We start from the raw sequence: 13,977 nt of genomic DNA on the forward strand, positions 1-13,977 counted from the left end.
TGGGGAAAGGAGGGAGTGGGACGGACTGAGAGAGCAGCAGTGACACGTATGCATTACCACATGTGAAATACATAGCCACTGGGAAGTTGACGTATAGCACAGGGATCTCAGCTCAGTGCTCTGTGATGACCTAGAGAGATGGGATGGGATTGGGGGGAGGTTCAAAAAGAAGTGGACGTACATATACTTATGGCTGATTCACGTTGTATGGCAGAAACCAACACAACATCGTAAAGCAATTATCCTCCAATTACTTTAAAAAAAAAAGATGTAACCATTGGGGAAACTGAGTGAAGGATACACCGGAGTTCTCTGAGTTATCTTTGCAACTTCTTGTGAATCTGTAATTATTTCAAAATAAAAAAGGATTTTTTGTTTTCAAACAAAACCGTATTTCTTTTCAGCTTAAAATTCTCTAAAATGTCCAGGTAGCTCACTTGAATCTGCCTGCAATGTGGGAGATGCAGGTTTGATCCCTCGATTGGGAAGATCCCCTGGAGAAGGATATGGCAACCCACTCCAGTATTGTTGCCTGGAGAATCTCATGGACAGAGAAGCCTGGTCCATGGGTCACAATGAGTTGGGTACAACTGAGCAACTAACACACACAAAAAAAAATGGAAATAGTGGAAATAGCAGAGGAGAGGACTAGGTATAAAGAATTTACTCTGGAAAAATATTGAAGCGCTTTGTGTACAATACAGGTATTTTATTTAATCTTAAACCTGTGACTGTAAATATTATTAGTTTGGTTTGATAATAACTTTCCCAAAAGAGCAGAAGCCCATAAACAAGAGCAACAATGATAGGAGGAGCCTGGGGGGAACAGGACATTCAGCAAATTAGACCAAAGCCAGCAGGGGTGACTATTAGAGTCTTAGAAGGAGCCCATCATGGTAATCCTAGAATAGAAAACTCTGACTTCAGAGGTTGTTGAGTGTCTCCTTTTGAATGTCATCCCCAATCAGAGAGACTGATTTTGCATCAGCCATTCTGAAATGATGGACCTAAAAAGAAGACTATCTCCACTGTAGCCAGTGTTCTAGCTACCTACCCAGCAAGGCAGGTGAAGTTTGGGGTTTTAATATCTGATACCAGCATTATCTCCTCAGGGGTGGCCATACTTGAATGAATGCATTTACTCGAGCTTTATCTTCTATGGGATGATGAGGTAATAGTTAAAGAATAATAGAAAAAGGTTAAAATAAATATGAAATTCTGAACTTCTGAAAGAGTCAGCCTTAATAGTCCCTATCAACTGGCAGTGGTCCCAGTGGTATTTCTGTAGATTTATAGACCAGTCACCTGTAATTATCCTTTCCTTTAATAACAGTAAAACGTCACACCCATCTATTTCCCAGGTGGGACTGCTACTGCACATTCCATTAAACAGTTATCATTCTCACCAACTCTCTTGAGAAATGATCCTAGGGCACAACTTCAGTTTTCAAGGGTTCTGTTGGCCACTTAAAATACCCTTGACATGTGACCAAGAGTCATTTAATTAAGTGAAAGCAAACAGTGGGAGAATTGCATAGAAGGTTTCTCTCAGCCGGATGCTTCCCCTAGGTAATGTAATATTAATATGTTAAAGATCATTGATAAATAGTAAAAAGTCGCATTGCCCACAGGGATGAGGTCCTGTAGTGTGACTTATTCCAACACTGGGAGTGCAGTGCCCCCTAGTAGTTCCTGTAAGAAACGTTGTCCTCAAAGTGCGTTAGATTTAGCAAATGAGGAGCTCCCAGAACTGGCACTACTGTCAGGCTCAAGTGGGTAATTTGACAATTGGTTTTATCTTTTCTGAGCCATTAGGAACCCACTGAAGTTTCACCCTGAACATGCACTATTTTTTTCCAGTGCCAACAAAGGTTGGATTCTAACAATGCCCTAATGGGACCTTATCAGTAACTCTTAAAAATCTGATTCTCTGTGAACATTAAATTAAACAGCCTCCTTTTGCTTTGCCTTCAAGCCTCTCCTGAGCTGAAGGTTGGGAGTCAGAATAAATATAGGGGACAGACACAGAAAGCGCCATCCCACAAGCTTGACGGCATCTCAAGTGTGAAAGATGGCCACCAAACGGCGGAGTATTAAGAAATCCTTCAGTGGGTCAAATATTCAAAAACAGACGAAGGTCTGACAATTTGCCTGCGAAAACACTGCAGCTTATAGTGGCAACTGATAGATTTGTAGAGTTAGATAAAACTAGAAGTAAATTTAAGCAAGTTGAATAAACAAGGAGAACAGATATAAATTTTTATTTCCTTTTTTTTTTGTTAGTGAAAGACATTCAAAGGCAGTCTTATCTCTAGGATATCTAAAAGATAATAAGCACATCCATAGTACAGCGCAAATGCTTTTGAAAGTGGGATGTGCGTTTTCTGCCTTCTGTGTGGCCGATACCATGCTATTTCAAAGCCTATAAAAGCAATATATAGTTTTTTGACAAATACATTCATGTGTTGTGCACGGTTTGATTTATGTAAACTCATTTCAAATGCAGTTGCAGAATTCCTCCTGAACAGATGAAAAATGTCTGCCTCAAGTGATAAAAATATATGTGTGTAGAAAGACACAGTTTTAAGAAGGAATTTTTATATGTTAACAGATTTGTAACTCTATTTCACACAATACCCTTTAAAAAAAAGCTTCTAGAGACTTGTTTTTTTTTTTCCACATTACTGTGTCAGTCCAGGTGTTTCCATAAGATGGGAGTGAGTCTATTCTGCTATAGGAACCTTTGTGTGTTGAAAATTAGCATGTGTGGGAGTGGGGAATGGAGAAATGAGATCAATGTAACATGCTTGCTTTGTCCATGCGTTTCACTAGTTCCAGCAACCAAGAGCAGAGCCCACTAACTCAGGCCAACACAAGGCTCGTCAAGGCAGACAGCATACCGAGTGTGTCTCTTTTAGCCATATTCTTTCTCTCGACTCGGTTTTGGCCATGTTTCAACATGACTGTTTAAGAGTGTGGCTGTCCTGAGCTTTTCTGTCCTTTGTACTTGTTTTATAGTTTACCATTCTCAGCTCTTCGCTTTCCTGGCTTCCTTGTTTCACCAAGCTGTCCTCATGTGTATATTCACACACATTGAAGTCCTGTTTGGTTTTGTTTGTTTTTTTGTAGTGTTTATCTATTAGGAATTTAAGCTATCTTTTTAATCATGCTGATATATTTACTAGAATGATTATTGTTTTTGTTAGTATTCCTGTTACATAAATATCGAGTAGGTCTGTCCTGACCTTATATTTCTCAGAACCCTATAATTTCCATTATGTAATTTTGCAGATCATACAGGGAATGCATTTATCTCATTATAAGCACAACCATTTGTACTTGTAGTCTCTTTATTAATGGCATTTATCATTATGGAATTACTCTTTGAATTATAGACTTCCCTCATGAATCCAAGGCACACGAATTGAAGTATCAATTACCTACTAGATTCATTTATTTAATTTAACCTTCACTGAGTAAAGCCAGCCCCATGTGTACATTACAACACTCCATTAAAAAGTAACCTTCCCATCTTTCTTTCTGTACACTGAAAATATTTTCATAGCAGAAGCACTTAATGAAGGTTTAACTTGCTTCTGCTGAAACCTTTTATATTTTAATCACTACCATATGGTTTGTTGATCCCCATCCTCCCCACCCACATACATACATACATACATACTCATTCCCTGTACTCTTCTAAATGGCTAGTATTTTTGGCTAGTATTTGTATTTAAAGTTCACATTCAACATGGTATAGAATTGTAAATTCCATCAGGTCAAGCTGCAGTGAGTCAGGGATTTTTAATATGATAACAGCTCACAACAGACCCTAAAACATTAGTGCGATTAATGCAGAAGGAAATGGAAAATTTTCAAAAAGGCTTCTTTTATATTTCTTTAAGGATATAGAGGGATATCTTTTGTTTTAAGAAGGAAATTATTTAATGTTATTTCCACGTAACTACATATTTGGTGTCAACATGAATGTTTTTTTAGAATATTGGTAGCACGCATGGAATAGAGTTTTCTAAGAGCAAGTTACAATTTATCCTGCAAGAACCAGGCGTTGCATTAGGCAGTGATAGTGGAAAGCTGATCTAAGTCATTATTTTTAAGGAGGAGCTCACAGAGGGTGATGCTGTAGACATTTCAGCGCATCCTCTTACAGAGACCTGCTCAGAGTGCTATGAGAGAGAACAAAGGCAGTCACTGTGAAGAAAGGGATGCTTTCACCTACACAATCAGAAAAGTGCCTTATGGGCTTTTGTTTCGTCTTTCCCTTTTGCTTCTGTAAAACTTAAAAAGTTTTCTTCATCTGAACATAGAGTAGTTTTCATAAAGAATCCCTCACTATGTATAGTTGTATATATTGATCTTCATGTTGGAGTTTACCAAATTCATCAAGCAGTACACTTTCAATGGGTACATTTTACTGAATACAAACTATAGCTCAACTTTTCATAAATCCATCAAAACTTCCAGTGTTACTCCTGTACTTCAGAAAAAAAAATGCACCTTCCTCCCTTTGATGAAATAAGTGCATTACAGAAAGAAAAACTATAAAGAATGATCTAGTGGATTTTTTTCTTCCATAATAATTATTTCATTTTCTGTATTCTCTTCCAGCTGTAGGTCCAGATTTTTCAAGAACCCTCTTAAAAAGGGTAACTCTTGTCAAAGTAGGAGGTGAAGTTGTCATTGAGTGTAAGCCAAAGGCTTCTCCGAAACCGGTCTACACCTGGAAGAAAGGAAGGGACGTATTAAAAGAAAATGAAAGGTATTATTTTGAAATATTTTAAGTATGTGGTTAACCCATAATAATTTATAGGTCTGTTGTTAATAGTCCTAGAGAGAAGAATTTATGATCTGCTCTTCATGAACTAAATGTTAATCAAAGAGCTGAAGCTTTGGAAAAGAGTGGTAAATTAGCAGGTCTTCATAATCTTTCTTGATATTTAAATTCTAGAAAGCCTTTCTTGCACAGGTAGACCACATGATCCCTGTTGAAGGCTGTTGGAGCTGCCCAAATATGTGCAACTGGAAATACCTTTTTTAATTTTAGCTTAAAATTTATTTGTAGGCTTGCCCATCTTTCTCCATTCTATTAATACCTCCTTTTTTCCCCCATAAACAAGTAATTCCAATTCTTCTTTGCTATGGCAACCCCTCAAATATTTGGCAGTGTCTAGTATGTCTCTTGTTAATCTCTCCCTTTTTTTGAAACTGTCTCTAATTCCAGAACTCATTTTCAAATAACATGGCTTTTATTATTTTAATCATGTCTTTTTAAGAACTCTATTTCAAACTTATTTTTGAAAAGATTTTTTTCTTTCTGATATCTAAACTCTTCAAATGTGTGTTTCCTATTATACATGAATTATATTTATAATGCATGTTCTTTTATGCAGTGTAATTATATGGGTTGTTTGGAGGTTTAGGTCATATTGTGACAAATGGCAGGTATCTCTTAAGACCTTTGCTTGGCTGTCACCTCTATAAAATATCTCCTACCCCTTTCTGTAATCTACTCAGATCTGTTGGAAAATGGTAATTGTGCATGAGTCCGTCATGCATAAGATAACATTTACCAGCTGTGTACATAATGATTTTAATTGATGCTAAAGGTCAAGTACTCAAAGATGTCATGGGGAAGCCTGTAAAAATGTGTGTGTATCAACTTTAACACCTGTACACCTTTGGATTTACATATGCAAAGTAGATCATCACACTGATGATGTTGTCCTTATTAATGATTTTTGCAAACAAACCTGATATGGTTTATAGAAGGTATGTTCATACATAGTAAATGCATAATATGCGTCTCTTTCTGATTTCTGTCATATCAAGAAAGTGGTATAGTTTACTGATTACTGACCTGACATTCAAATCTGGAGCCAAAGTTGGAAATTGAGAGCACAGTTTCTTATTTTATATACCACATACATTATTAGATTAAGGCTACATTTTAAAAGTTTTAATATAACATTGATATGAAGAAAAACATTTAAAAATAATATGAAAAATAGATATATGAATGAGTGAGGTTTGAGTAACATGGAAGATCAATCCAGGAGAGGCTAATAAAATTTGCTGCTGTCACAAGCAACCTACAGTGTCTTAAAACAAAAGGAAATTTCTCATTCACACTGCATGCCCACCAGAGGTCTGCTGGGGGCTTTGCTGCTCTCTAAAGCCGAGGCTGGTAGAGTAGCACTATCTGGAACATTTAAATCACAGACGGAAAAGACGATGGTAAACATGTGAAGTGAAGCACTTTTTTGCTCATGTTTTGGTGGCCAAAAGAAGTCACTTGGCTCTTCCCAAATTCAACCCAACAGGGAAATTCAGTCTTTCTGTGTGCCTAGAAGAAAAAGGACAGCCTAACTTTTTGAACAGTATTAATGATCGCTCAACATGACTATAATTTAATCATTGCTATAGGTTGTTTAACTTTGGGAAAATGATATACCAAGAATTACTTTCAATAAGTGAATTTAACTTTTTCTACCATTTGACTTACCACAAATCTTATGTCTCTCCAATTTTTAAATTTTTTCTTCTGACTTGATTGATAGGGTTCAGATATAGCCTCAACATTGCTATGGCCCTAAAGGTATCTTTAAAGCAAAGAAGCTCCCCATCATCACTCAGGTCCTGGTCTTTATCACCTCCACCTCCACCATCAGCAGGCACGACCCAGACTGTCAGTGTTAGCACTTTTTATCCCCATAGGTGCTGTGTCCTCACCGTTCTGTTTCTCGGTTCCACCTCACTCACAGTGTATTAAACAAATAGATTGATTTTCATCATGAAAATGAATTTGAAAGCTGACCAGTTGTAATTTGTTTTTTAAACAAAGCATGTATTTCGTTTTTACTTGGTTTATGTGGCTGCGCCTGTTCTTAGTTGGAGCATACAGGATCTTTGATCTTGTTCCCGCATGAGGGATCTTTCAGTTAAAGCATGCAAATTCTTAGTTGTGGCAAGTGGGATCTATTTTCCAGGGATCGAACCCCGGCCCCCTGCATTGGGAGCTTGGAGTTTTAGCCACTAGACCACCAGGGAAGTCCCTGGCCAGGCATAATTTAAAGGTGAATGTAGGGACTTCAGTGTGTGTCCCATCCATGGGAGACACTTGACACTCAATTCTAGCATATTATTGCCACCAAATGGAAATATAGGTCCAGTGCCTCCCCACCTTCTCATTTTTCAAGGGAAATTAGAAATATGGAATTTAAATAACCTCAGATATGCAGATGACACTACCCTTATGGCAGAAAGTGAAGAGGAACTCAAAAGCCTCTTGATGAAAGTGAAAGAGGAGAGTGAAAAGGTTGGTTTGAAGCTCAACATTCAGAAAACTAAGATCATGGCATCTGGTCCCATCACTTCATGGGAAATAGATGGAAAAACAGTGGAAACAGTGTCAGACTTTGTTTTTTTGGGCTCCAAAATCACTGCAGATGCTGATTGCAGCCATGAAATTAAAAGACACTTGCTCCTTGGAAGGAAAGTTATGACCAACCTTGATAGTATATTAAAAAGGAGAGACATTACTTTGCCAACCAAGGTCCGTCTAGTCAAGGCAATGGTTTTTCCCATGGTCATGTATGGATGTGAGAGTTGGACTGTGAAGAAGGCTGATCGCCGAAGAATCGATGCTTTTGAACTGTGGTGTTGGAGAAGACTCTTGAGAGTCCCTTATACTGCAAGGAGATCCAACCAGTCCATTCTAAAGGAGATCAATCCTGGATGTTCATTGGAGGGACTGATGCTAAAGCTGAAACTGCAATACTTTGGCCACCTCATGCGACGAGTTGACTCACTGGAAAAGACTCTGATGCTGGGAAAGGTTGGGGGCGGGAGGAGAAGGGGACGACGGAGAATGAGATGGCTGGATGGCATCACCGACTCTGTGGACATGAGTTTGAGTGTACTCCGGGAGTTGGTGATGGACAGGGAGGCCTGGCGTGCTGTGATTCATGGGGTCGCGGAGAGTCGGACACGACTGAGCGACTGAACTGAACTGAACTGATCTTAAGTTTTAAATGTCAGTAATTTTTTTTTTAATTTAATGTTAGAACAATATGGGCCACACATCCATAGACCAAGTTTACTCCGTGGCCTGATGGAGTACGAGAAAGATAAACTCAACTGAACTTCCTGTCATTTCTGAAAAGGGTAAAAAATAAGAAAGATATTACTGATATTTCCTTGTTGACAGAGAAGAAATTCTGCCATTTTCCTCTATGTCTTTTTGATAAAAGAGAAACATAAGTAAGTGGATAAATGAACAAAAGCAATCATATATAGGATTCATAGGTGAGAAGTTTAGAATTCCTATTTTAGAAAAGGATTGACGTTGCTAGAACAACAGAAAAGGAAAAATTTGTTGACTATGTACAGCGTTGAGTAATAGTTTCCAATATACAGACTTGTAATTCTCTTTTGAGATGTGGAATCCTAAGAATCAAAAGGCAAGCCACTAACATTTGAACAATTAAAAAAAATTTTATTGAAGTATAGGTGATTTATAATATAACATAACATGCTTTGTCACTCAGTCATATCCAACTCCTTGTGACCCCATGGACTGTAGCCCACCAAGCTCCTCTGTCTATGGTATTGTCCAGGCAAGAATGTTGAAGTGAGCAACCTTTCCCTTGTCTTACAATGTTGCATTTATTTCTTCTGTAGAGCAAAGTGATTTAGTTATACATACTCTTCTTCATATTCCCTTCCATTATGGCTTATCACAGGATATTATGGTTTATCACAGAATATAATTCTCTGTGCTATGCAGTAGGACCTTGTGTTTTATCCATCCTATATATAATAGTTTATCTCTGCTAATCCCAAACCCCCATTCCTTCCCTCGCCTGCCCACTCTCCCCCTTAGCAACTATAAGTATGTTCTCTGAGTTTGTTTTTATTTCACAGATATGTCAATGTATCAGATTTTAGATTCTACATATAAGTGATACCATGTTTTATTTGTCTTTCTCTTTCTGCTTACTTCACTTAGTATGATAATCTTTAGTTTCATCCATGTTGCTGCAAATGGCATTGTTTCATTCTTTTTGATGGTTGAGTAATATTCCATTGTGTGGGTGTGCGTGTGTGTGTGTGTGTACCACATTTAAAAAAAAAATTTATTTATTTGGCTGACCTGGGTCTTAGTTGTGGCATGTGGGATCTTTGATCTTCTTGTGGTGTGCACATTCTTTTTAGTCGTGGCATGCTAACTCTTAGTTACAGCATATGTGATCTAGTTAGCTGGCCAGGGATTGAATCCATGCTCCCTACATTGGGAATGTAAAGTCTTAGCCACCAGACCACCAGGGAAGTTCCTATACCACATCGTCTTTTTCCATTCTTCTGTCAGTGAACACGGGTTGTTTCCATTTCCTGGTTGTTGTGAGTAGCGCTACTAGTGAACATAGGGGTGCATGTATCTTTTTGAATTACGGTTTTGTCTGGGTATGTGCCCAAGGGTCGAATTGCTGAAACATACAATAAGTCTATTTTTAGTTTTTTTTTGAGGACCCTCTATACCATTTTCTGTAGTGGCTGCCCCAATTTACATTCTCACCAACAGTGTAGGAGGGCTGCCTTTTCTCCACACCCTCTCCAACATTTGTTATTTGTAGACCTTTGAATGATTGTCTTTAACATTTGAATAAGAGATGATTAATCTCAATTACAGAATATTGCTATAAACCAAGTTTCAGTGGAACAAAATTTATGATCAGTTCAGTTCAGTTCAGTCGCTCAGTCGTGTCCAACTCTCCGCGACCCCATGAATCACAGCACGCCAGGCCTCCCTGTCCATCACCAACTCCTGGAGTTCACTAGCACCACTTTTTATTAACATTCTCCCTAGAGCTTATGGTTTGACTTAGCCAAACACTAAAGTGATTTTTAATTTCAAATTTAGCTAATCAGCTGCCTGCAAATGAGTTTAAAATAAAAGTATAAGAAACATTTTTATCTTATTCACATTGTGGTGTTACAGTTACCTCAATGGGTATGGATTCAGAAATACTAGTTTAATGTTAACATGTGAACAATTTTTAAAATACTTTTATGTGCACTTATTTTGGTTTTTAAAGGCTTTAGGAATTTAAATCATATTTACACTGGCCTTGTATGTATTAAACCAATCATGTAAATGAAAGGTTTAATCTTCAGTTTTTATAACTTCACTATTGTGTAGGCAGCATATCCATAAGCATAAATATTTTTTGTTTTCTCATATATTTATCCAGCTATCAGAGTACAGGCAATAGGTGGCATTTAAAACAGAGATGGTTTGTCACAAAGATCCAAGTACTTTAGTTTTCAGGAGAGGCCTCTTACTCACCACCAAAGCAATGGAATTATTTGGATTCATTGAGCAATTAAGCCATGTAACTGAAAAAGGTTAATAATTTTGTTTGCTATTTCTGGACAGAAGGCATTTGAGGCAGATGAGATTGATCTATTACAAATAAAAACATCAGAATTTAGAAATGACAGAATCATTAATAAAAACCTAGGCTCGTAGAATCATAAGGAGACATGAAACCAACTCACATGGACTCTTTTGGTTGCAAGTGACAGAAACCCAACTGAGAACTGGCTTCAGTAAGAAAAGGAGTACATTGGCTCCACACTTGAGAAGACCAGGGCCGGGCTGTGACTTGAGGTGTGCCTGGGTTCGGGAGCTCACACAGTGACAGCAGGACTGGCTGGCTGGCTTCCTCTCTCACTGGTGTCTTCTCTACTTTGGCTCCATTTTCTGATAGGCTCTCCTCTCCTGTTGGTAGGATGGCTGCTGGTAGCACCATGCTTTCCCTCTTTTCTAATTTCTCACAACTGCAGAATAGATGCTTATGGCATGGGATAAACCTGCCTTGGTCACTGATCTTCCCTGAACCAGTAACATTCAAGGGGGTGTGATCACTGATCAGAAGGACGTGATCTTACGCCATCCTAAGAGCCACTTGGGGGAGTTCCACCAAAGACCTTGAGCACTGAGAATGGGACAGGGGTTTCTCCAAAGAAACATAGGGTCCTACAGCCAGAAGAAGAGCAAGTGGACAGGCAGCAGTGTCCAATTCCTACCCTAGTCATGGAGCTCAGCTTCCATTCCCAGACAGGGAACCCCACCTGGGTAGACCTTGGTTATGTCTAACATGAGGACCTGACTAATTTTTAGAGTATTTCCTCATAACCAATATCCTTGTAATTTCTGATCATTGTTTCTTGCTTTGCTTTCTGAGTTATATTAAGAAAAAATCTAATTCTCTTCCACCATGCCTCTTCCCTTTTTATACTGACCTGCTATTCTCAAGTTGTCCTTCAATTATTTTCCAAGTCCATATCCTGATGTTCTTCGTATCATGTTATTTGACATCCTCTTACTGTCCTAAACATTTCTTTCAATGTCTTTCTGAAAGCCAGAATTAAATCTGCCATTCAGAATTAAAACAATATTAATAAGGGAATAAGCACCTTGAACTCTGTAGAAAAGATTGATGATTATTATTACACTGTGTCCCTAAAGAGGAAAAAACATCTTCAGTTAGCTTAGATTAGTAAGGCAAACAAGTATACATCACAGAAAAACCACTCCCTCCCAATGATTATTTTAAACAATTAACTTAGTGTTTAAAGGGGTAAATCTAGTTGTCTGGAAAATTCACTTAGAGAAAATATTTTATTTCTCATTGAAGCTGAAGAAATTAGTGAAATGTTACTTTAGTTAACCATGTGTAAATAAAGACTTCTTGTTCTTACTCATGTTTAAGAATGTCTCTCTTTCCTTTTAAATGTTAGGCTAATACATTATGTCAAGCTAATGGATAATAATTAAGTATAGATATACCACTGAATGTTTCCAGAAAGAATCTGAAATTTACAGCCTGCATCTCACAGGCATGGTTTCAGAACAGCAGCAGGACTATTCTGCCAAATTAGCCGCCATAGATTTTGATCAATGAACAAAGCATTCATTCAGTGCTTGCCATATGTTGAGCCCTTTGCCTGGCACTGAGGAGAGAGAGAAGGAGGAGACATATACCCAGCCCTCAAGATGCTCTTAGATTAGTGCATGGGCCCAGTAGCAAAATAACAGTATGTTTTTCAATCATAGATGATATATTTAGAAGGATCATTGGATTTGTAGGCCAACAATAGATTGTGGAAGCCTTGAATTCAATGTCTGTAGAGTTTAGGCTTGAACTCCCAGAGAAAATTGAAGGATTTTATGCAAGAGAGTGCCCCGTCATATTCGTGCTGCAGAAGGGTTGCTCTGCTTGCAACATGGAGAAAGATTCAGAGTAGAACAAGATTAGGAACACAGAGAGAACAGTTTCAGGCAGTATGCTAAAATGAAAACCAAAAGGACTTCAGTGTCAGTCTCCTGGTAGTATAGGAGGGAAGAGAGATTTTTTTTTTTTTAACTTAAATGACTTATTAAGCAGAGATATTTTTAAAAGAAGGAAGGAAAAAAGAAAGTGACTCCTAAGATTCTAACTTGAGCAGCTGGTAGATGGCAGAGCTATTGACCACAATACTGAGAAGAGAAAACTAAGTTTGAGAGGAGAAGATAAAGAAATGAGTATTAATATGTGAAATCTGAGGTGCCTTCAAGTGGTGATGTCACATTCAGATTGGAATTCCCATTCAATGTCACTTTCTCAGCAAAGATTTTTCCCTCAAACCTATTTCAAATTGTAAACACCACCACCATCCTCTTCTCATGCTTTATAATTTTCATAGTTCTTACTACCTTCTAACATGCTGCATATTTGCCTTTTTTCCATGATCTGTCTTCTCCCCTCTCCATTTGATCATATTGTAAATTCTGTGAAGACAGAGAGTGGTAAGTGTGTGTGTGTGTGTGTGTGTGTGTGTGTGTGTTTGTCTTAAACAATAAAAATTTAGTATCTTATAGCCCTGGAGGTCATAAGTCAGAAATGATTCTCCTTGCATTAAAATAGCACATTTCTTTCAATGTCTTTCTGAAAGCCAAAATTAAATCTGCCATTTGGAATTAAAATAGTATTGATAAAGAAATAAACAGTCTTATTATATATTTAAGTAATGCATTTCTTCTGGAGGTTCTAGGGGAGAATAAGTGTCTGGCTTTCTAGAAATCACCTGCATTCCTTGGCTCATAGCCCCCTCCTCCATCATTGGAGCTAGCAAGGCAAGTCCAGTCCAGTAGAGTCCTCACATCAGATCACTTCACCCTCCTCTTCTACTTTAAGGTTACTTCATGGTTACAGGGGCCCTTTGTGTTTTGTCCCTTTCCGTAGTGCTAGCACCTAGGACAGTGCTGCTAGAGACAAAGTGTTCAGTGAATGAATGTCCAACAGGAAATGTGGGTCTGGATTCAGGAGAGTAAAGACAGAGACCCAGATGTCACCGGTAGATGAGAAGCTGTGGAGTGGATAAGCACACCCAGAGAGTTGTGTAGAGTGAGAACACCTGTGAATCAAAGAAAGGAACCTTGAGGAATGGCCGCATGCAAAAAGTGGGTGGAAGCAGAGCCCCTTGGGAGGGGGATTAAGAGATGTGGGAGAACCTAGGAAACAGAAACCAAGGGAGCAGAAAGTTTCAAGAAGAAGCCAGTGCTTGCTGCTTCCAAGAGATGACAAAATAATAGCTCAAAGATGACCACTGCATTGAGGAACCTTAATATCACCTCAGGGGAGGACTCTGAGGCCACTGTAGACATGTTTCAAAGACACAGTGAAATGGTACAATCATCCATATTCTTAGGCATTTCTTCCCTGACTGAAATACACATTTAGGTTTGACTGACGCCCACAGTATAATCAGATCAAGGCTAACATTCTGAGACTGTTCATACAAAGAGGAATAAGATTCCTGTGTCTTGACTAAAGACCCCGCAGTCTTCTGCCACAGTGGAATTAGATCATGGCTCTACTAATTTGCCTCTCTTCCCAGAAGTCTTTGGAAGAG

At 38.3% G+C, this 13,977-nt stretch overlaps 1 protein-coding gene across 2 annotated transcripts in view; it reads left to right on the forward strand.

The window, feature by feature from the left end:
• CNTN4 (contactin 4) overlaps positions 1-13,977 on the forward strand; it is a 1,054,581-nt gene that overhangs the window by 878,553 nt on the left and 162,051 nt on the right. For both annotated transcript variants that reach the window (XM_055414349.2, XM_055414350.2), the window contains exon 13: positions 4,630-4,780. In XM_055414349.2, coding sequence (XP_055270324.1) covers positions 4,630-4,780 — 151 coding nt within the window. The remainder of the gene's footprint in view (positions 1-4,629; positions 4,781-13,977) is intronic.

Source organism: Moschus berezovskii, chromosome 24 (genome assembly GCF_049115385.1).
Source record: "Moschus berezovskii isolate FMDL1 chromosome 24, NW_MosBer_1.0, whole genome shotgun sequence".
NCBI classification, from domain to species: Eukaryota; Metazoa; Chordata; class Mammalia; order Artiodactyla; family Moschidae; genus Moschus; species Moschus berezovskii.